Source organism: Metopolophium dirhodum, chromosome 2 (genome assembly GCF_019925205.1).
Source record: "Metopolophium dirhodum isolate CAU chromosome 2, ASM1992520v1, whole genome shotgun sequence".
Lineage (NCBI taxonomy): Eukaryota > Metazoa > Arthropoda > Insecta > Hemiptera > Aphididae > Metopolophium > Metopolophium dirhodum.
The window spans coordinates 28,716,194-28,741,567 of record NC_083561.1 but is presented as its reverse complement, the minus strand read 5'-3'; the positions used below and the strand labels follow the sequence as shown (position 1 = coordinate 28,741,567).

General features: G+C 31.0%; 3 protein-coding genes across 3 annotated transcripts; all 3 read right to left on the bottom strand.

Moving 5' to 3' along the window:
• Window positions 1–5,599: 5,599 nt before the first annotated feature.
• LOC132938135 (translocon-associated protein subunit beta) lies at window positions 5,600–10,286 on the bottom strand. The gene is made up of 4 exons (XM_061004817.1): window positions 10,013–10,286; window positions 6,960–7,113; window positions 6,581–6,895; window positions 5,600–6,284 (listed from the first exon to the last, which is right to left on the bottom strand). The coding sequence occupies exons 2-4, from the start codon at window positions 7,110–7,112 to the stop codon at window positions 6,156–6,158; spliced, it is 597 nt and encodes a 198-aa protein (XP_060860800.1). The 5' UTR covers window position 7,113; window positions 10,013–10,286; the 3' UTR covers window positions 5,600–6,155.
• Window positions 7,126–10,006, bottom strand: LOC132938134 (maternal embryonic leucine zipper kinase-like). The gene has a single exon (XM_061004816.1). It carries the CDS (start codon window positions 9,769–9,771, stop codon window positions 8,125–8,127), a length of 1,647 nt encoding a protein of 548 aa, XP_060860799.1. The 5' UTR covers window positions 9,772–10,006; the 3' UTR covers window positions 7,126–8,124.
• An 8,161-nt stretch (window positions 10,287–18,447) lies between the features above and the next one.
• LOC132938515 (band 7 protein AAEL010189-like) lies at window positions 18,448–24,781 on the bottom strand. Its single transcript, XM_061005394.1, has 4 exons — window positions 24,686–24,781; window positions 21,901–22,305; window positions 21,631–21,811; window positions 18,448–20,956 (listed from the first exon to the last, which is right to left on the bottom strand). The coding sequence occupies exons 2-4, from the start codon at window positions 21,960–21,962 to the stop codon at window positions 20,804–20,806; spliced, it is 396 nt and encodes a 131-aa protein (XP_060861377.1). The 5' UTR covers window positions 21,963–22,305; window positions 24,686–24,781; the 3' UTR covers window positions 18,448–20,803.
• Window positions 24,782–25,374: the final 593 nt, after the last annotated feature.

The window sequence follows — 25,374 nt, the reverse complement described above, 5'->3', positions numbered from 1 at the left end:
GTTGTCACGGTTACTTACTGACAAAAACGTAGGTTTGTGATTTACAGGTTTTCGTTGTATAGAGGAAAAATATCGATTAGCATGCTACATAAATTTTTTTTAATTAGTCTTATAAAAATCGTGTATTGCCGTATTGGTGCCTACCTGTAGATTTATTCTATCTTTTATTCGTGGTAAATACCTATACATAATAATGTAAATTTTGAAATTTTACTTATTTACCTTACATCAGCTAATACCGTGTGAGTATAGGTACATAGACATTTGTCGATGTATGTTTCGATTAAACAAACGAAACCGAATTTACTGCCCATCATTTATGTATACAATTCAAAAGTTCCGCGCCGATGTTTAATGAGATACCAAATCGATCGTATTATACAAACACTAATAATAGACGTGTTTTTAGAAAGATGTGGAAAAATTAGTTTCAAGTAAATTCAAATGCACTGGTCTGGCAGCTGTCGGCAGAGTGTAGACCAGACAATATTAGTCTTAAACACAAACGCACAAACACTATACAATATTATACTATGCATTATTATTTATTACGTATTAAAATTACAATACGGTTTTCGATAATATATTATTTATATGTTTCAGGTGACGAAATCCTGGCCGTCAATAACAAGCCGTTGCACGGGTTGAGTCATCGCGAAGCCATAGCTGTGTTCAAAGAGATCAAACTGGGAGAAATGGCGTTGCACATCGGTAGGAGGGTTCCGAAAAGAACTCGGGAATCGGTCAAGTCGATGCGAAGTCCTTGAAAAGTAAGCATACGTAGTCACTTGTCATCTTTTAAAAAATCCATAACTATTTGTTGGTACCTATCTAAACGATGTTCTTTTTGATGATTTCAGGAAGAATATTCATCGAGATTCTCATTTCAACGGACGGTGTTATTATTATTACTATATTTACTATATGATTACGTTTTGTACCTATACCTATAATTTTATTCTGAGTTTTATGTAATGTTTCGATCGTTTAACCAATAATTATTATTAATTTCTCATTCTTACATATTATACAGGTTGGCCGCCGCGATTTCTCGTTTTTCAACACTAACTATATAAGTCTATAATAATATATTATACGTACCTATGTGAAAAAAGAGCAAATAACGGTAACCCACCATATATGTATATAATATATAATATATTATTGATGTGTGTCTGTATACATAAATATGTAATAACTGTTACCAGTGTGTAAATAAAAAATTTACAAACATTTGATATTGAGTCGATATATTATAATATATTTAAGGGGCCTCGCTAGTCGCTACTGCCGTCAATTTTAGCTGAAAAGACCTAAAGTATTGCCAAAATTAAAGTTAGGTAACGTTGTTCGATTTTGATTCTAAAAAAATTTGAACTCACCAGAAAATTGTCTATAGATCCTACGAAGCACTTTGTAAAAACTAAATTTTATATTATTCTGAACTGTAATTAAAAACTTGAAAATATGAATTTTTTTCGAATCATAATTAAACTTAAAATTAAAATTAAAAACGGAAAATGTTTCGTGCAATCTACAGACATTTTTCTGCTGAGTTCAAATATTTTTTCAGAATCAAAATCAGACAACGTTAACTAACTTTAATTTTGCCAAAACAAATGTATGTTTTTATAAAATAATTCGTGTTGTGAAATTTATATGGTTATCGAGTTATTGACATGTGCATGTGCGTACTAGAGAGGATACCCTCATTTAATTTCACTCACAGTTCACACTAATAATCATTTACAACTAACACATAGATTCCGGGCGGCTATGATAAGACTAGAAATTGCCTAAATGTCGCCCCTTAAATAATGACCGTGGCGAGGCCCCTTAATGCATTATTTAAACGTATGGACAGTGAACATGATCTGCAAAAGTACGTAATAAATAGTACATTCTGAAATAGTAAAATATTTAAAATACCATAATCAGAGCTTCACACCAAATCGGCCTCGATCCTCGGTTTAAGGCCGCCGCAAAGTCATCGCACTTAGACGATCACCGTGACATATTATTATTATAATTTAATTATATTATAACGTTCCCACTTCAATAATCAGTTGTTAAGTACTAAAGTATAATATTGTACCGATTAGAGATCATATAATAAACATGTTAGTTGTTTACTAGTACACAAATATATAAATACATAATTAGTTAACACTATCATGCTTGCCATCGCAATATAACATGTTATACGTAGGTATAAACATTTTATATATAGGACCAATAAATAGTATTCACGTTGGCGGATGTTCAGTAAATTGGCTAACATCTTAAGATATCTAAATACGATTATAAAAAAATTCACATTGTCACAATTTCATACCTATGGTAACATTATTATTGTTATAAAATAAAATAAGTTTATATTATATTGATATCCTTCATCTTGGTGATAGATGGTCTTTTTCCAAAGTATTTTTTATAGTCTATTTTTATAATATTGATTATCGAATCATAGAAAATGAGGAACATTTTTTTAGGTAAAACTTTTACGACTTATGTTTTAAAAAATAGATACTCTTATCGTATTCGGTATTTTTAAGTACTTTTATATCAACAATATTTATAAAGAAAAATATAAAAATTATTTCTTCATTCGTTTCAGAGGGATTGGAAGGTGGGAGATCTCCCGAACATCAATGATAGCAGCCCAAATAATACATATAAGAAATATCCATATGCACATAATAAATGTCGAATGTATAAGTTTATTTTTAACATTTATTATACTATAAACTTTTTACCATGTGATAGTAAGTAGTGTTTTCAGAGAAAGGCCAAGGGAGGGTAGTTCTTTTTATCTCGTGTAGTTTAGATTATAATTTAACCCATTTGTTTTCCCATTGGTCATGTATGTCTTTGGCTATGACTCTTTTGACACGAAACATTGTACCAGACACTACCAGTAATAGTAATAACTACTGGTACAATGTTTCACCTTTTTGCTGTTTAAGAAGTCCAACATATGAGCGCATTCGGCATAGTGCGTCTGGGGTAGTGCGGTAGTGACGAGCCTTTTATTCGGATTGGGTAATCGTATACAGATAAGTGAGGCAGGTGGCTAGGTGGAGTTTTGCAAACAATTTAACTCATTATTATAGCAGTGTTTTGGACAGAATAATATTTCTGTAACTATAGATAGGCACGACTACAATATTCAAATGTTAGAAAAAGCGAACAACGCACCTGCAATGATGGTATTGACAGTATTAAAATAGTATATTAGTTTATACGCAAACATCTCGTTGAAAAAAAAGCGCGACGCCTGACCTAATATGGAATTATAATGATATTATATTGTACTAGGTTGACGGTAACCATCAGTGCACGCTTCGACACGACTTTTCTGTTTTACCGGTAACTCACTATTATTACTATAATGTTATTATAGGTACTATTCCAATCGTATCTATAAAATTTAATTTAACACGGCGTCGTGGATATGCAACCACGAGTGCTTACACCAGTTTCCCAACGACGACCGACCATTATTATACTATATGAGCAACCAAGCCCAAGTGCAGCCAAGTAGGACTAAAACCCAAGCCCGATTTCTAATAAACTAGGATTTTGGCATCGTGGACGCCGCATCGCTCTTTTCGAAACCTCCCGATGCATAACGACACACAGAGTCGGAAGAGCAGCATTTTTAAGCACATCTAAATGTTTAACAATTTTAAACTGTTTTTTTTTTTCAATTCATTGATTGGTTTAATAATGTAATATTCCTCGAGTCTTTTCTATCCATAGCAACTTCCTTCAATTCTCTATATTTATTTATTTGGGTAAACACCCATACGGGTTTAGTACAGTAGGTAGTATCAATATATCTTATACAATTAGTGCACTAGCTGTAACATAATATGTAAGTAGGTATCATAATACAAAACAAAGAATTACGAAGCAGTACATTATACTGATTAAGTAATAGAATTAAAACTTACAAAATACAATTATAAGATACTATAATATTAGTACCTAATATACCTACATCAAATGTGTGAAAAACACGGATTGGAAGGATACCTACAATTCTAAATTCTCCCATATTAAACAAATCAAAATTCATTATTAATAGAACTATTGTAACCATAGGATATACGATTAAATGGAATATAAAACGTAGGACAGTAACGCAATTGATATTGAATAACATGCAAGTTTAAAGATGCAATAGCTCCAGACAAGATATCACACCATTTACCGATTTATAATTTAGATAAGAAACATACATTAGCATATACAGCCGCTACAGTCGTCTACTGACAAGAGAATCTAAATTAAGAGAACCCTGAATTGAACTATTGAAGAAAGAGATATTAAATCGTTAGGGTAAACATTAGAAAGCATATTATGTCTCTTAAATGCGACGATTAAACGTAAAAAATAAAAATCTTCTTTCAATTAGCTCAAGCGCTTCCTGCACCAGCCTTATTTGTGATGAGTTCCAAATGTCTGAAACGTTCTCCAATATTGGTCTAACTAAGGAAGTATACAACATTTTAAGACACAATTAAAAGATCCGTTCTCAATATCCGTTGCCACGGTCTTCCTCTTCCTGATTTTCTTTCAATAATAAAAGTTACCCATATATTATTCCTTTTAAGAATTCTTATCCACTTCTTTCTTCTCGCCACGATTGTCGTCCAGATTGACTTATTGTTTTCTATCCTAAATGATTTTATTCATTTGACACTCGATCGGTCCAGGAGATTTTGAACGCTCGTAAAACCGTTTTATACTTGGGTGTATATACCTCTTATGTACCACCTAATCGTAACACTTACTATTAAAATTTAAAATATTATAATAATTTGATTTACGAAATGTAAAAATAAAATATTATATTATGTCATCATTGTATGATTCACAACAAAAGTACAAAATTGTGTAATCCCCGTGTGTTTGTACACTCCGACTCGTCGTCGTATAAGCACAAGTCACCCCCCCCCCCCCCCCCGCTCTGTATTCGTACGATTTTATTATTTTAAGAGTAGTATTAATATTTAATCTCGAAGGCAGCTAACTGTACATGTTCAGCAGGTAGTACCTATGCTGTTGCGTTTTTACTTTTTTCCCTCCATAAATCGTTACGGAGATTATTATTTAAATACATTTAAACATTTTTATATACAGTAAGCGAGGCGAGGCAGTCATCGCCGATTAAATTCCGAAACATAAGTACTTATATTATTATATTAATGCACAAGAGGTTTGGATAAGTACGTAAAAAATATTTCAATTATTATTCTTTTAAACTTCTTTTCAGTCAAACATAATATTAGTATAGCTCATATGATATTGTACGTCCAGAAAAATAATTATTAAAACTAAGTCTACACTATTTGTATTTTGTCACACAGCTTTTTACATTAAAATGTTTACTACCAAACCACTATTTCAAAACAACGATATTAAAATTAAAAACAGCCATAGGTACATATTTAACTTTTAAAGTTTTAAAACAATTTTCATTATTATCAACTAAAAAAAAATACACCTTACTGAATGTAAACCTAAATTTTGCCAAGAGATTAAGTGAATCTAATAACTAATAAGGAATAAAAAGTAGAATATTTTATAAATCTCCAGTTAAAAAAAAAACTATATTTTATTGTAAAATTTTAACAAAATCTAAATTTAATATTATTCCAAAGATAAATTTAAACGAACACAACACAAAGGTATTATTTGTATATTAAATATAGCCATCCAATGACACCTATTTTTAATTAGTACAAAAAGATTATTTTAATATCAAACAAACTAATATTATTTATAAATCGTTATTCAATAAACATAAAAAATGTACCTACCTGCTAAAAAATAAAAATGGGGCTTTTTTAAATATATTACATTTTTGGCAATATATAATACAAATATTGATATTACTTAATGAAAAAAAGATGGAGATCGTGTATTTTCAATATGAAAATAGAAAAGTTGATAAATTTGTTTTGGATTCTAAAACTGTTAAGTGGATTTTAAAATAGTTTTAACGAAAATAGTAATTTCTAATTAGCTATAGGAAATGACCAAGGTATTTTTATAAGTAGATACATATAAAAAAAAATATATATTAAATACAATTAAGCTAAAGAATCCGTAATGTTAATTGTACAAAGGTTCTTATTTTATTAACTTTAATCTTTAGACACTTTTTCACGTTTTTGTTTCAATATTAATTCATACTTGCTCTTGCTAACCCACCACAACATGAATGGTCCTACCACAGCTGGCAGAGTCATTATTGCAAATACAAACCAATCAAGCTGAAACAATAAAAACAAATACTAATTATAGAATACAAGCATATTATTATACTAGTAATATTTAAACTAAATTGTAATTCATATAAATATGAATACAGGTAATCTCATTTGAAATTTAACAGTTATGTTTTTATAATTTTTAAATCTTAATATCTCAAAGAAAGATAATATACAATATATAAATTATAATTGTTTTAATAAACTATAGTTTTGAACTTAATTCTTAATTATAAATACTCATGTTTTTAATTAGACAAAACAAATGAACACCCTAATAGGTATAGTATATTATTTACCAAATGAGGGGAGAATTTCTTGTCATATTCAGCATAACTGATGATGTACCCTTCACCAGGTTCACTGCTAATTGCAAATTGTGGCTCTTCAGCCCCTTCTGATGATTTGTATTGTACAACTGCAGCTGTGAAGTTGAATCGCCCATACGTAAGAGGTTTGATAACAACAGCATGAGTAACATTTGCACCAGATGGAATTCTGTTAAAACGAATATTCAAATTTCCTTTGACTGTGGCAAATGCTTCATCGGGGAATCCTGAGTCTTGTAGTACAACATTTGTCGCCGGCACGCTTCCCACATTGTAAATGGTATACTATATTCAAATAAATTGGAATTTATAACTGTACAAAAGTCAAAAATATTTTATGTGTACATACTTTAACTAAGATGTCAGAGTCTTGAACTAGTAATTTGTTAAGAACTTGTTTGGATACTAATAACCGGGCTTGTTGACTGTCAGCATTTTGGCTGAATACGGTTAAAGACATGCACATTAGTGCTACAATTACAAATGACTTTAATGAATACATCCTGTAAATAAAAATATTTTTTTCATTAGTTTTTAAAATAAAATAATACTTTTAATATCAAAATACCCAATACTGTAAAATAAGTGTATATAAAAAATCAAACACCTAACCCAACCAAACACTATAATAATACAATCAAGTTTGGTACCTAATGATAATAAATCATTTTACTTAAAATATTGTCAAGATTTATGTAATTCATCAATTTATTTTTGAGATGACTTCTGTATAACTTTTATTGATACTCTGAACAATTATTTTATTAATAATGATATTATTTACACAATATACATACAACTTTACATATCTGTAAGCTTGAGTTAGTACTAATTAATTTTGTATAATTGTATACGTTTACTATATAAGTATGTTTTATGATTAGAGGATTAGAAGGCTATTTTTTAATTAGTTAAAAAAATATATACACAAAATTATTTTTTGTTAATGAAATTCAGATGTGTATTTCAATAAATTATAACAAAGCTACAGAGTATATCAAACTTTTACAAATAACTTAAATCTATTTAATAGAAGATATTATTATATTTTTGATCATCATTAAGTATAATATATAAATTATTATTTCACATAATAAACCTACCTATTAAATGTTGAAAACAACATAATAATTGTAATTTATAATAATTGTAGACAAAGCAAAAGAAAAAAGTTGAAGCATAGAGTTAGGTGACTGAAGAAAAGTTCAAACATATTTAATCACCATTAAAGTAAATATATTATGCCTAAAGATTTATTATAAACATATTTGTAATAATAAACGGTCAAGAAAACAATAAATAAAATAGGTATAATACATGAAGAAAAATCTGTAACTACTAATATATTACTCATTTTGTCATCTTGAAATAATCAAATTAAATTAATAATACTGTAGAGTAAACTAGATAATCATTACTGTATCTTAACCTATCACTATATTTAAATTTTAATACAAACAATTACGGAAAATAATTTCAAGATAAAAATAAAATAGTCAAAAACCAATAAGGTTTTATTCTGGAATAGTTTCACACTTTCCAGTAAAATTTAGAATCTCCTCGCATATTTTTTTGTACATCCATGAGTCACCCTTAAGGCGCTTTCGTTTAATGGCGACAACTGGCAAATTTTCTTTGTTCATTGAGGGCACCAAACAAATTTCTAATTCAAATGATAATTTCAATTTTTCCTTATCAGCTACATCACTCCTTAATTTACCCCTAAGCACAAAACCTTTTCTTGAGCAAATAACATTTTTCATTGCCAACGCTTTCTCCAATTGATTCATCACATTTTCCGGATCCTTGCAAACTGTAGTTGATATATTACATAAATCTTTTTTGATATTCAAAATTTCAGGTTGTTTTCGTGTTGGAGTTGTAATACGACGTCTAGGTGTCAATGCTTTCCTAACACGGTCTAATCCTGAAAATATTTTTCCAGCAGGACTACTTAAATTTGATGAACATTGTGGTTGCGCTTGTGGAGTTTCAACATTGGTATTTCTTTTAATTTTAGCAGGTATAGTAGGTGTCACTTCATCTATTTTTCTTCGAACAGCACGTCCAACTACTCTTCTGTTTTCTTGGCCTGGAGTGTGGAGACCAACTGGCCTTCTTATAATAAGTTCTGATTGTTGATTAGGTACTTCTTTTTTCTTCAAAACTAACGGAGAGCCATTTTTTTTTTTATTTAATAACAATAAATAAGTAGCAGTTTCACAATCATACTTCCACTTTGACAGACGTGACCAAATAATTTCTTTATCAATTTCGAAATGTTGACTAATTGCTTCAAGACATTCCATGTCCTTGCATCGATCAACATCAAGAGTTTTTGTGGACGGTGGACAACCAAATCCTAATCTAACCCATGGGTCATTAATTAACTCACTGATTCGTATACGCTTTAATGGGTCCACACAAAGCATACGTCTCAACAAACGTTTACTACCTGACGACAGCCAACCCGGTTCTATGTATTTTCCTCGTAATATTTTCTTGAAAAGTTCGTCAATATTGTCACTTTCAAATGGTAAACATCCACACAACAATGCGTATAATATTACGCCCATGCTCCAAATATCTACTTCCGAACCGTGGTACTTGACCCCTTGAATGAGTTCGGGAGCAGCGTAAGTGGGCGATCCACAAGAGGTCAACAGCAAACTGTCCATGCCGCCTTGCGGTTTAGCGCACAGACCGAAATCAATTATTTTCAAATTTTGTTCCCTGTCCAAGAGCACGTTCTCCGGCTTGAGGTCACGGTGCGCGTAACCACTGTCGTGCAAATACGATACAGCTGATATGATTTGCCTGAAGAACATGCGCGACTCCATTTCGCTGAGACGGCTTTTCTCAACAATGTGATCGAACAACTCACCACCCGAACAGTACTCCATGACAACATAGCAGTGCGACTCGGTCTCAATCACCTGGTAAAGCTTACAAATGTTGGGATGGGACAGGTTCTTTAGCGCGCTGATCTCGAGCTTGACGCGCGGCAGATCTTTGCCCAGCTTGGTCTTGTCCATGATCTTGATGGCCACCTTCTCGCCAGTCAACGTGTGCGTAGCGAGTTTGACTTTGCCAAAGCCACCGGTGCCGATGGTCCGGTCCAGCTCGTAGCCACAGGCACGCAGCGTCGGGTACCTCGACATGACACCCGCGTGGCGGATGAGCAACCCACGAACAACGTACTTACTACACAAACACACCGACAAACATACGCTTTTCGCGTCAGGTCATTCGCGACACGGATGCAAACACGGCGACAACACCGACGACAATCAAAAACAAAACATACGGCAATACGGCGGTTAGGCAAGCAAAAACGACACGGGGGCAGTACCTAATAACCCTATCCTGGTTGGTTAATACGTTAATAAAACGACGACTTACCTATGATGATGTTATTGTGTACGTTAGTTATGGTATGTTATATATCGTATAATAAAATACGAAGCGGGCGGAATTAAAACGGAATACGGGACGAGTTCTAAACGGCACTCGTTGGCAGTAGCGAATTTCAACGTTAGGTATAAAAGTGTTAACGGTGCACGGCCGTAATCTGGGACGACGAGTGACGGATTTTTGCTTTCGTTGCCTAACCGCTTTGTTGTTAACTTTTCAAACCGTTCACGTCACCGGACCGCGGACACGTAAACAAAAATGTCCGTTATGACACTGCGCCACTGCGGTGGCGGTGGCGTTAGCAGCGGCGGCGGCGTGACGAGTGATAACAACACGTAACCAGTGCGTGTGCGATGAACACGAGGTGTCATATTCTGTCGTTTTCGGCGTAAAATTTCACGTTCGTCAACTATTTTTGACAAATTCCACTGGACAGACAATCTGAAACGATTTTTAGAATTTCCATCGAAGATTTTCATTTTTCTGCGCATTCATCACCATCATCACGTCCATCAGTACTGTATACCGCAGGTAGATGGCACTAGCATACCTGTTTTGATGAATATTTACGTCGCCACCACCTCGACACAGCTCCGTCGAGTGTTGACTTTCGACTACAACCCTGTCTGCGTGCACGTACGTTTGGTGGCGTCGTCCGGGCGAAATGGAAATTTAAATTCATTGAAAACAATATTATTATTAAACTTATTATTATACACTATACCAAAATGTATTAATAAAAACCCCATGGCTTAAATATACAAGGTTATTGCAATAGTACCCCAACTATATCATTTTATCACGTTAAGGAATTAAAATGGCAGCGTAAAGCGACGACCTATAATACTGGCTATACTATGATATTATATACTATTATATGGACCGAGAAATCAGAAAAAAATCCACAGGAAAAAAAATCCCCAAAAGAAGTTGAAAAATATTAAAAATATAAAAACAATTTTTTTTATAAGCATTTAAAATTCAAATTTTGACAACATTTATCAAATTTAAAATTTCATAATTATTTTGTATTTAATAAAAATGTATAAAATCTACTTATATATCTAAGGATTGAAAATTTAAAACAAGGTTCCACGTAAATTGGTTATAAATTACTTTATTCACAATAATATCGTCAAATATACTTAGTAATAACTAATATCATTGGCTGACTGACCGTTTTCGCTCAGAATCGTTTTTCTTATACAGTGATATTATATCATTGAATTCAAATTTAACACCATCCATTACAGTGACCCACTTGTAACATACTGTACAGCAGAGCGATACCCACTTTCTCACCTTTTTTTATTATATATAGTATTAAGATGATTTAGGGATTCCACATTAATTTGCCCCTGCCGGTCCCAAAAAACTTTGGCACAACTCTGGGTTCGACATTATATGACGTGTGTATACAAAAGACTTGTTTTCCTGGAATTTTGTTGCAGTGGCAAAGCATAAACCTGCAAGGGACGCGAAAACGGTTAGACCGAGAAGAGCACTAAACGGTGGTGACTGTATATTACCTTGACTGGCTGTTGGAAAATATCGCGGTTACCAAGAGGAAAATAATATAGGTATTATCCATCTTTCTGTCCTTGCAGCATAGTGCCTAGGTACAATATATTATGGACCGAGGTGCGGTCGAGTCTGTTAAGTTTATACCGTGATCAACGTTCGTGAAGTTGGCCCACCTAAGTACTTCAATTTTTTTTAAAGCTATGCCATTATTTTGCAAGTTATTTGCAAGTATTTGCAAGTCTATTTTTAGAATTTGCAAGTCCAAACTTTCACCGTGAATCCAAAAACTGAAAAGGTGGGCCAACTTCACGTAGCCCACCCATTTTGACCGAGAACTTCAAAATCGATATCAAACGAAAGCTAATGATTAGCAAGTATCTGAAAGCCCCTTTTTGAAATTTGCAAGTCCATCAGGCGGCCGCTATAAACTTTTGAACTTGTGAAGTTGGCCCACCTACTTTGACCTAGAACTTTGAAATCAGCATCAAACGAAAGCTTATGATTAGCAAGAATTTGCAAGTCTGGTTTTAGAATTTGCAAGTTTCCCGTACGACCGCTATGAGCTTTGAAGTTTGGAAGTTGGCCCACCTACTTTGTCATAGAACTTCAAAATCAGCACCAAATGAAAGCTACTGATTACCCAGAATTTGCAAGTCTGGTTTTAGAATTTGCAAGTCCATCAGGCGGCCGCTATAAACTTTTGAACTTGTGAAGTTGGCCCACCTACTTTGACCTAGAACTTTGAAATCAGCATCAAACGAAAGCTTATGATTAGCAAGAATTTGCAAGTCTGGTTTTAGAATTTGCAAGTTTCCCGTACGACCGCTATGAGCTTTGAAGTTTGGAAGTTGGCCCACCCAAGTTGTCTCAGAACTTCCAAATAGGTATCAAACGAAAGCTAATGATTAGCAAGTATTTGCAAGTCTACTTTTAGAATTTGCAAGTAACTCGGGCGGCCAGTAAAAGCTGTCAAAGTTACGAAGTTAGCCCACCCAAATCGACCTAAAACTTTGAAAATGGTACCGAACAATAGCTTTTCATTTGCAAGTATTTGCAAGTCCAGTTTTAGAATTTGCAAGTCATTAAGGTGGTCGCTAGAAGTGGTTTCTTACTTTTGAAGTTTTACTGTTGCCATTTTTTATTCAAATTAGTTTTTGTGATATCAATAACACAGTTATTCGTTTACAATTTGGATGTATGATTGTATGTTGATGTGTCCTTAAAAAATTAAAGCACTGTTGAAGTATTAGGGCAGTATGGCACTATGATTGTTCCAGGCTCGATCAGAAATAAATTGAGGCTATGGTGTACGCCTATGGTGTACATTATAATATAAAGTATTCTTTATAAGTAGGTACATTCACTGTTTCTCAAAGAACAAAAAAAATATTGTGGACCAACCTTAAATGCATTCGTTTAGAAGTTTGGAAACAAAAAATAGTGTATATTTTGCATGTACAACAAAATAATTATAAATATATAAACTTGAATAAAAATTACAAAACATAAACGTTATAATTCATGTTAGTTTATAATATCATAAGTCCAAAATGGTAGGACATATGATATTATAAACTAACATGAATTATAACGTTTATGTTTTGTAATTTTTATTCAAGTTTATATATTTATAATTATTTTGTTGTACATGCAAAATATACACTATTTTTTGTTTCCAAACTTCTAAACGAATGCATTTAAGGTTGGTCCACAATATTTTTTTTGTTCTTTGAGAAACAGTGAATGTACCTACTTATAAAGAATACTTTATATTATAATGTACACCATAGGCGTACACCATAGCCTCAATTTATTTCTGATCGAGCCTGGAACAATCATAGTGCCATACTGCCCTAATACTTCAACAGTGCTTTAATTTTTTAAAGACACATCAACATACAATCATACATCCAAATTGTAAACGAATAACTGTGTTATTGATATCGATAAAAATAAAAAAACTAATTTGAATAAAAAATTTAAAATGAATGAAAAAAATCTAAATCTAATTAAAAAACCGTCCAAATGCGAGTCGGACTCGCGCTCAAAGGGTTCCGTACCATCATCAGCTATAAACATGTTGGCAACACTGCTTATATTATATTATATTCTAGGATTTTTAGTATTAATTGTTGTAATAGCGGCAACAGAAATACATAATCGGTGAAAATTTCAACTTTCTAACTTCCATGGTTCATGAGATACAGTCTGGTGATAGACGGACGGACAGCGGAGCCTTAGTAATATAGGGACCCGCTTTACCGTACGGAATCCTAAAAGGATAGTTGAATAAAATAAATGTACATTTATTAAAAAAAAATCTATATTAAGTAAAATGTAATATAATATTAATTTAAATAAAAAAATAAATATTAAATAAATAGTAAATAAATATTGAATCCATTGTATATACAACATACATTAATATACCTAAGCTATGTTATGTTCAATATGCATAAGCTACACTGTAGGTTAAACTCCTATGGTACACTGTAAGTTACAACATACAGACATAACGGAATGTACCTAAAGACTAAACGATTAAAACTGCAGATTTGGTTCCAAAAATCAAAACAGCGAGGAGTGTCGTACAAATCAATACAAACGTGGTACAAGGAATGGTATAATAATATTTTTGAAAGCCTTAATATTAGGGGTGATAAGATATGAATCCCTGAGTAACTTCTAATTGTAAAAGCGAGCCACAAGCATATTTTAAAATTATTAGCTTTATTTGATAACCAATTATAAAATTCTCGATCGAAACAGTTGGCCCGAAATTCCCAGCTTCAAAAGCTAATGGCGGCCGCCATAGTGACTTGCAAAGTTGCAAATGTTTGTTATAATAATTACCTTTCGTTTGATACCTACCCACTTTGAAGTTTCAGGTCTTTGAGAAAAAGCTAGACTTCTTATAAGGAGTACTTTATACCGTAGGCGTACACAGCCTTAAATTTATGGTCAAACAATAATAGTGCCATACTGCCATAACACTTCGACAGTGCTTTCATTTTTTTTCAACACATCAACATATAATCAATCATACATTAAAAAACGAATAAAATATGTGTTATTGATACCGATAAAAATAAAAAACTAATTTGAATAAAAAATGGCAACAGTAAAACTTCAAAAGTAAGAAACCACTTCTAGCGACCACCTTAATGACTTGCAAATTCTAAAACTGGACTTGCAAATACTTGCAAATGAAAAGCTATTGTTCGGTACCATTTTCAAAGTTTTAGGTCGATTTGGGTGGGCTAACTTCGTAACTTTGACAGCTTTTACTGGCCGCCCGAGTTACTTGCAAATTCTAAAAGTAGACTTGCAAATACTTGCTAATCATTAGCTTTCGTTTGATACCTATTTGGAAGTTCTGAGACAACTTGGGTGGGCCAACTTCCAAACTTCAAAGCTCATAGCGGTCGTACGGGAAACTTGCAAATTCTAAAACCAGACTTGCAAATTCTTGCTAATCATAAGCTTTCGTTTGATGCTGATTTCAAAGTTCTAGGTCAAAGTAGGTGGGCCAACTTCACAAGTTCAAAAGTTTATAGCGGCCGCCTGATGGACTTGCAAATTCTAAAACCAGACTTGCAAATTCTGGGTAATCAGTAGCTTTCATTTGGTGCTGATTTTGAAGTTCTATGACAAAGTAGGTGGGCCAACTTCACAAGTTCAAAAGTTTATAGCGGCCGCCTGATGGACTTGCAAATTTCAAAAAGGGGCTTTCAGATACTTGCTAATCATTAGCTTTCGTTTGATACCGATTTTGAAGTTCTCGGTCAAAATGGGTGGGCTACGTGAAGTTGGCCCACCTTTTCAATTTTTGAATTCACGGTGAAAGTTTGGACTTGCAAATTCTAAAAATAGACTTGCAAATACTTGCAAATAACTTGCAAAATAATGGCATAGCTTTAAAAAAAATTGAAGTACTTAGGTGGGCCAACTTCACGAACGTCCGTGATCATGATTCATTCGACTCTCGATAATTTTAAGTTGGCGGGACTTATGAAAAATTTCGAATTACCGAGAGTTTGAATTGCTGAGTGGTTTGAAATATTAAGAGCGCAAAAAAATATTCGAATTACTGAGTTATGAAGACAATTTCATACCTATAAGATAATTATCGGAAATAATAAGCTAAATTTTTACACAATAATTGTAAAGTAAATTATTAAAATTTAACAATAAGATTATAAGAAACACATTTTGGTGAATATGTTTCAAATTTCCGAGCGTTGAACTTCAAATTGTCGTGTTGTGACGGGTAGTTTTCACTAACATTTTATTAGGAATTACCGAGTTTACTTAAATGCATTGTTTTAATTCGAATTACTGCGAGAATTTTAAGGGAACGAGCAATTACTTCGAATTACAGAAAGTTTGAATTATCGAGGGTCGACTGTACTTGCCAAAATAGTATTTAAGTATACTATGGTAATAGTATAGTATACTCATTAGTAGGTACATTAAAAATATGTGGTTGCCAATTTGTATAACCATCACGTCGGTATTTATACTAATATCACTAATTTCACGAATTTGAATAATATTCCAAATGGAATATCAAAATACATCAGTGTTTAATTTTTACATAAAACCAAATCGAATACGAAAGAAGATTATGATTTCAAATAATGAGAAAATATTTAATTAAGTTAACGATTTTTTTATACATAAAAATAATAAAACATATTTTGACGTAGCTATATAGTATATAGGTAAAATAAAATATGTTAGTACCTACAAACTATAAACTGCAAATAATATTTGACAAACGAAAGCATATTCGTAAGTAAATTATCATAATAATAGTTAATATTATATAGTTAGTATTGATATTTTAATTTAATTATATAATCTCATAATATTACGGTTTATAATGCATTCGAATCTCTTAGTATTTCGGACATCATTTTTGATTATACGAAAAGTATTACACTAAACGTGATCATAAACTATTAAGTATAAAACAGTAAGTGTTTCAAAAATTAGTCATTGCTGATGAGTGATAAACTATTTTATTATCCAAGAACATTATCCCTATAAAGTATAAATTATTATTTAAATTTACCCTGTGCGATGAAGCCGTTTAATTGAAAATAATGATTATAGTCAATATAATCGTGTAAATTATTTTAACTAAGGAGACTACATCTTTACTATACGCAGGCATACAGCGCATACTTATGAATTATTATTATAATGAATATATTTCTTTGAGACTAAATGTTTCACAATTCCAGAGACTATAATATTATTTAATATAATATGGACTATGTGTCAAATATCAATAGGCTTTGGGGACTAATTTTCAAGATTTCTCTCCTCTCGCGCAACAGTATAATATGCATTTTATTATTATGATAGGTATTGTAATAGTGAAATTCTCGCGATGTATCCGGAATGCGAGGACTCCGACGAGGACGGTCCGAAACAAGGAGGGCGCTCGCGAGATCTCCGCGGACGACGGACACGATTGTCGGTCACTGGTCCGAACCGGCGTGCAAAGAAAGTGCGCGCGAGATTTAAATCGTTTTCGTTATTTTGTGTACGAAATCACAACGCACGTGATATATATATACAACCATACAAAGACGAACACGATTTTTAACAAAAAAAAAATTTAAATAAAACATACATAATATTATGTAGCCTGATGTAGGTATATTATATGCAGTTCGTACATGACTAACCTACTGGCTACTATATATACACCGTACGCCTTACAATATAGGTTAGCGTATACACTATAATACACATAATAATAACAATATGTTACTAGTATATTATTATACATACTCAATTATTTATAAATCATGCGCATATTGCATAATAATATACGCTATTATAATACTCGCGACTTGTTTTATGCGAACATCACGTTCGTGTATGTATTGGTCGTGATGTATTTCGTTTACGCTTTAACACCGTATAGTATTGTATACATACAAATAAACACTACATTTTATTTCCAAAAAAATCATAATATCAATCCTCGATGTCTTTTAAAACTCAAACTTTGTGCTGAGATAAAAGATAATCAATTTTTTTATAAAAAAAAAAAATAATATGTCATTGAAATCACATAGACGAATATCTATCTAATCTGTGTAAAGAGAATTATGATAAATAATACTTTTTTTTTAAACGTATGATAATTTTGAGAATATTTATTTTAAACGCTGAGATTTGCGTTATTCAAATTATATTGTTTATATTATACCGAGCATATAAGTTCCCGACAACTGATATAATCGTTAAGTCAAGTGGATGCAAAGTAAACAAGACCAAATGAAATGATCCTTTTGTGCCGCTGCGTGTGCATGAATATGTATAATATAAACGTCATAAATCTTTAACAGGGCTGGAGAGAAAAAGAGAGAGAAGGATAGACTAGGTGCCTATAGATAGCGCTGTGTACTTGTATGAGAATAAACATTGAATTTAAAAAAAAAAATATACGATAAAATGCAATTTCTTTGTACGTGAAGAAATGTTTTCAATAAAAACGATTGTTTATGAATTATTTTTATTATATTATAATAATATGCTGCAGTATCGTATTTAATAAATGTGTAACGAAAAATATTTGTCATGACTATAATCGTAAACTATATATTAGGTATACGCATTGTAATATTCCCACAAAAAAATATTGGCAATATTGCATTTAATTATAACTTAATGTTGTTGTAAGATACCACTTATTACTTAATACTTAATAGTTAATAGTTTTAAGTTATAAAAATTTCAAATTATTTCACCTGATGGAATTTAGTGCATACTTAGTAAAGCATGAATGAAATATATTCATACAAAAATTTAATTTAAAAAAAATGAACTATGCATTTTGGCAAAACCGTATATTTATTGCATATATATTATAATTGTACACAATATCCATATCAAGAAATAACAGTCTGTAATGATTATAATAATTCAGATAGAACAAATTATTTTAAAACTAATAGTTACTAGTAAGTAGTAAATACTTAGATTTGGTGTTGGGCTGTAATATGAGGTAGAATTGTCACGTAATATGTATCAGTAGGGTGGCCCTTAAAAATAAATATTAATATTTTTTTTTTGTGGCACCCACCTATTTTTTGTAAATACCCAATTTAATATTAACTTCAAAATTTGAAATCAATCGTTCAATTTAAGACACGCCCCCGGCAACTTAGTAGTTTTGGAATTTTGTACGAAAATTAGTTAACATTTGGCTATACATTTTTTTTCAACCAAAGAATATTAATTATTTAAGGTAGTAAGTTTTATGACGATTTTAAAAATGTCACTTTTGACATTATTATATAATTTAATACCAGCACAGTTTCAATTTTACGCAAAAAATAAGTAAAAGCTCAAAATATCTAGTTAACCCGTTTTTTTTATTGTTTTTTATTTATGTCAGTCAAACGATCAGTCAGTCAAAATACATTAAAATTATGTATGTACAAAATTATTAAAATTAAATTTCCTATTAAATTGTTTTAAAATAATTACTTATAAGTATGTTTAGTCACTATTTTTTTTAATGTTTCCTTTTTGCGGTATAAGTGTTGTACACGTTCCTGCTACGATACATATTGATTTTTGTATTTATATTTACATATTATGTTGTATATAGATTTTCATTAAACTGACAAACGCTTAAGCTTCTTTTTCATCAAGCTTTACAAGTTAAAAATACAGTCGACGTTACAAATATCTTATACTACAACATTCATATTACAACATTCATATTCATACAACATCTTATAAACCAACATTACAATTTAAAATTATAACATATAGATTAAAATTGATTTCTATAGGTGAATTTAAAGGTCGTGGCCCGTGAAAAATGTGATCTATTATCATCACAAATAATACCTTTCTAGGCAAGGAATGTGTGGAAGCTATACGCTAAGTGTACATAGTTAATTTCAATGTTATATATTTCTTTATATATCAGATTGCTCTAGTATATTAATTAAACATGCATATGTATTTGGTAGGTATATAGATTATAGGTTAAATATACCTACTACCTACGTTATTCAAGCCTACAACCAAATCAAACATATATTAATGTATTAAAATGTTTCATAATGATATATTGTTGACCGCTGTTACTAGAAGAATGAAAATTAGAAAATTTTAATTTACAATATCACTATTCGATATTAAACTTTGTGTAAATAGTAAACATTTTCACTCAAAATTAAAAAAAAAATCAACTATAAGGTGAGACTAAATCATTTGAAATTCATAATATCAGTATAAATCACACAAGCTTACTCCTTATATAGTCATATTATAGTCTCACATTAATCAATATTGAATATTAATAAAAATTGAGTTAATATATATGCCTAATAAATTATAGAAAGATTCGTTTGCAGGATTTTATATCGATAGTCGTTAACGGATAGATGGATCAGCAGCTCGCAGGTGGGTATAATATAATCATGATTATATTAATAACATTATTGCAATAACATATTATAATATACTGTTTGTCAGATTTTAATTTAATGTAATAATGTTTTGGCGACAGTAAGGATAACAATGTTATAAAATATTTAAATATAGATACTATAATATTATATTATTCCATACAGTATGGTTATTGGTGAATTGTTAGTATTTAGCTTACAAACATTTGAATTGATAAAGCAATAACTATAATATAGCCTATAGACAACACTTACCCACCTCTTCGATTATTTTAATTTTAAATAGTCATAGTAATGATTAATGATAATTAAATACAACTTTAGTTCAGATATTGGGTAACAACTTAAATATTATAGAACATAAATATAAATATAATATGTTATAACTTAATTCTCAAACATTTTAACTATTCATATAATAACTATTATAATAGCGGTAAATTTGTTTTGTGTTTCAATACTTTCCATAATATATAAATCAATGCCGGCTTATTTCTGTCCATTAATACGTATAAGTATACAAATATATTACGAATTCTTGTTTATATAACTTATAATAAGTTATAATGACAATATTGTATCGATATAATATTATCTAATACATAATATATAATATGTATCTTAGGGTGGCCCTTAGCTTATTCTTGTAATTTTTTTTTTATTGTACAGCTTGTTGCACTCACCCATTTTTAAATAGGTAAGACGTACACATATAAATGTTTGATAAACATAATACTTATGAAGAACGTCGTTGATTTGCATAAATTAATTTAATTTTTAACGGATGTGATAAGTATTAAGTATACATTTAACTGATTGGATTTTGCAGATCTTGTTTCGTTAGTTCACGACGTTCTCGTGATTCTCGTGGTTCTCTCGGTCTCGTAAAAAATGAAATAATATCGATTGGCAACGGGAATACGATTGTAGAATTCTTCTCAGCTGATATAGTGTTTAATGTCTAAAAAGAAAATTAAATACATTTTTGATTATTTATTAAAAAAAAAATACTAACACTACGACTTTAAAACATTAATTTAAGTTGTAAAAATACAAAATAGGTATATAAATATATTATTATGAATTGCAGTATACGTATCAATGAATGTTTAATAGGGATTAAGGAAACTACAACAGTAAAAGTAAGTAACTTAAAAATAAGTTGAAGAACCGAAGTAAAAAAATCAGGTAAGTCGTAAGTGGAAGTTGCTTTGCTATACAGTGGGTTACAAGCGAGTCACTGCAATGGATGGTATCAAATTTGAATTCAAAGATATACTATAATTGTATACAAAAAACGATTCTGAGCAAAGGTGGTCTGTCAGCCTATAATATTACTAAGTATATTTGATGATATTATTGAGATTAAAGTAATTTATTTTACTACTAGGCATTAGTACAATAGTAGGTTAAATTCATTGTTGGCAAAAAAATTACATTTGAAATGTAATTGTATGTATAGAATATAATAATATACTCTAAAAGTTTCATGTACCCATGAATAATATTTTTAAATTACAACAAAATAACACAAATCGTTATTCTTTACCTAATATACCTAACACTAATAATTAATTAAAACTATTTAATTATAGTATAAATTAATATAAATGATATAATACAGTAAAATCATACCTGTAAATATCTGAGTTGTAGAGCAGCTGGAGAATCGCTTATAATATCTGAAGCTTCGCGGAGTGCTCGCGATGCTTTTTGTTCACCTTCAGCCGCGATGATCTTTGCACGGGCTTCTCGGGACGCCTCAGCTTCCGCCGCCATTGCCCTCTGCAACTGAATTGGCAATCTCATATCCTTACTGAAATGTTTTTTCACAAGCGCACATAGGTGTAATCATCATGCACAATTCTTATATAGAACAATTAATGATAATAATAGTGAACTCGCATATCCACCCGTTCCACTTTGATGCCCCGCGACTCGGTGGCCTCGTCCAACGATACTTGCATGGATATGGCGTCTCGGTCGCTGAGAATTTCGTGCAACGGCCTGGTGCCCAAGACGTTTCTCAATGTGGTTTGAGCTAATAGATTGGTCGATTGGTGAGCGTCAGCCACATTGGTTAGGTTAGGTCTCGTATTGTTGCACACCCGATAATAGACCACGGCACGGTCACAGTCACGCTGTCTTTGGTCAATATCTGAATATCGTGCAATATGTCAGGTGATGATTGTCATTTCGTAAAATTTATAATATTATTCATTTTGAGATGGTATTCGCTTAGCATGTGGCCCACTGGGCCCACGGCCCCACTGCCATCTACTGCGGTACCTACTTATATATTAAGATAAACTGAAATAAAAATATAAAATAATTAATAATTATCCAAAGAAGATTTACCGGAAACTTCTATGGGTAATAGTAGATAACTTATGAATGAAAATAATACCATATAGTTTGAACGATATTGGCTATATTCATCAATCATTCAAATGATTTTGTAAATCCTGTAAATAGGGCTCAGTGTCGTATATATGAAAGAGGGGTTAGTGGTTCAACCCCCCGAAATTAAATCCTATACACGCCTATACGACAATCTAATGTTCATGGTCAATATTAAAGTTCAAGATTTTAATAAAGATCCATTACCATGCAGATGAATATTGGTACGCCTTGTTAACCTAACTAAGTATATTTTATTATGTGTATAATATATTACTAATATTATAGTAATTTATATTACTATTATGTAGTACCTATTACGGAAGGTTGAATAAATATTTGCCGAAAACATAGAATTTATTATATTATCAATTTATTATTATAATATGGTTTATATTTATGTCATATTATACTATGGGCATTAACTTTAAGTCAATTTAGGACTTGCTGACCAAATGCACGCCAAAATATTATTATTATCTACTTGTATTATAATTTATATTTTTAAGACAGTATAATTATTACTTGTAGTACAAATTGAAATTTAGAAATATTTAAATATAATAAATAATAGATAATGAATAATATGTGATATACAATTATATAATGATAAGAATATTTTTTTTATGATAAGAATAGATTACATTTGTACATGGTTTTCAAATTATAATTGACGGGAATGTCTTTTCACAAAAATAAATTTTGATGGAAACGGGAATCGTATCTTTTTCATTTTTGACAGAAAAGAGCTATGCGTAAATCAGGGAACAGGTGTTTTCGAGGAAACAGGCCATGCCCGTCAGGAAATACCATCATATAATCGTATTGTGAGTATCTTGTATAGCTACGTTATCGATAGTATAGTACTATAGTGCATAATTTTTAATATCACATCAATATGTATATTATATATAATTACTTTAGTAATATATTATAACCATATGGATATATAGTATACAGGGTGTATCAAAAGTCTTCATTCGATTTCAAAAATTTATATTTATTTTAAAAATGAAGATATATGAGTGAAATAAAGTAATATATATTCTTAAAATAGGAAAGTTTCATTAATCAGTCAAGCATACATGGGTCACTAACTTGCAATTAACCGTTACCGAACTATATCAGTTCGTAATCGGATGAAGACTTTTGAAACACCCTGTAGTATATAGAATACATATTACTGTATTAAATGGTAATTTATCAATACGTAGTTCTTATAAGAATTATCAAATTTATAATGCTACTCATTCTTTTGTGTGTTTTAAATTATTTTGGTATTATATATTTATATTATTTAGTTATTTTTTTTACCCGTAACGAAATTCTATTTGTCCTATTCGTAGAATTATGGAAAGTACTATACTTTTTTCCACAAGGCGGCAAGACAATCTATTTTGCTGTTTGGCGTGACTTATATATTATAACAGTTTTCTTCCCGAGGATAATGACTGTTTATAACCATAATATGAGGTTTTTATATATATCCTATACATAATGCGTCATAATATATATAATATATATATATGCGAGTCGCCAGTACATACCAAATGTCATATTACTAAGGACTTTTATTACAATGTTATTTACGTTTTGAGAGTAGTTCGTTAGAGGACAAAGACAAAACGAGATATTATCTCGAAACCATTGACGAGTGATTGATTTCAGCCACTGCACCGCGCTGAGCCACATTGTTTTTAGTGTTAGGCCGTAACAAAGAAACATAAAAAAAAATGGCTAGGATTTGTGTACATTTTTATTTCGTCACATCCAACAGATGGCACACTATTACACTATAATGAATAATCAGTATTCAGTTAGTCAATAACCATACATTAATTTCATAAATATAATTATTACAAGAATACAATTTGACTGACCAACCGTCGCCGATAACAACCCTGCGACAGCAACGCAATGTTCCAAAAAGGATTTTTAGCAGGAAAATATTATAATTTAATTTTTGGATGCCTAGTTCATTTTCAAACTCAGTTTTTGTATTGTGCGTTACAATTTTTCTCTTATTTGAAAGCTGGAATATGCAAGTATAATATTTTTTAAATATAATAGGTTCTAAGTATTGTGCCACAACTTGCAGTAACAAAATTTGAAATTATATAATATCGTTTACTACAGAAAAGGTTTACCTTTAAAAACACTATTTTTTCCCGTAGGTACCCATTATGGCATTATTATTAATATATTTTTACATTTTTTAATATGTCTATATATTATTTAAATTATACATGCAAAGCTTAACAAAAAAAAAACAAAAAAAATATATACATACCATCCACTAGTACTGCAGTATCCATGATATTAAAGTAAAATAAACGAACTAACTTCATTCATTGAACAACGCTAACCATATTATAACAGACTAATATACGCTCAAACTATTTAGCAATAACAATCTTATTAAAAACCTTATCTCAGACTATGAGCATTGATTATAGAATATATAGATATCCGTAACCAATAGCCATAAGCCCATAACCCATACAATGTTAATATTAATTGGTAATCACGCGTATGATGTAACCATAGTTTATATAAATAGAAGGTTCAATCGTGTTAGATCTATAATTTATTACTTTTATTTGTTTATACCAATTACAGAAGATTTGTATTTATAAATTTAAAATATAAAACAAATAGTAAATACGTCCTAACGTATATGTATTATTTTAACCTTTAACATCAATTGGAACCATAGGCGTGTATAGAATTTGTCCACAGGTATGGGCGTCCAAGAAAAATTTCTTAAAAATGAAAATATATTGTTATGGAGCTACCCTAACTACCACAGAAAGGCTCTTTATTAATAGTGGTTAGGCAATAAGGGACACACCGCAAAGTTATAACGGACAGTTAACCACCTGATTATCACACAGACTCCATAGTAGTACCTATAGAGAGGGGAGATTGTATCCAGTACGGCTAGATAAAGGCGCAGCGGAGATATAAGGAAACCCGTAC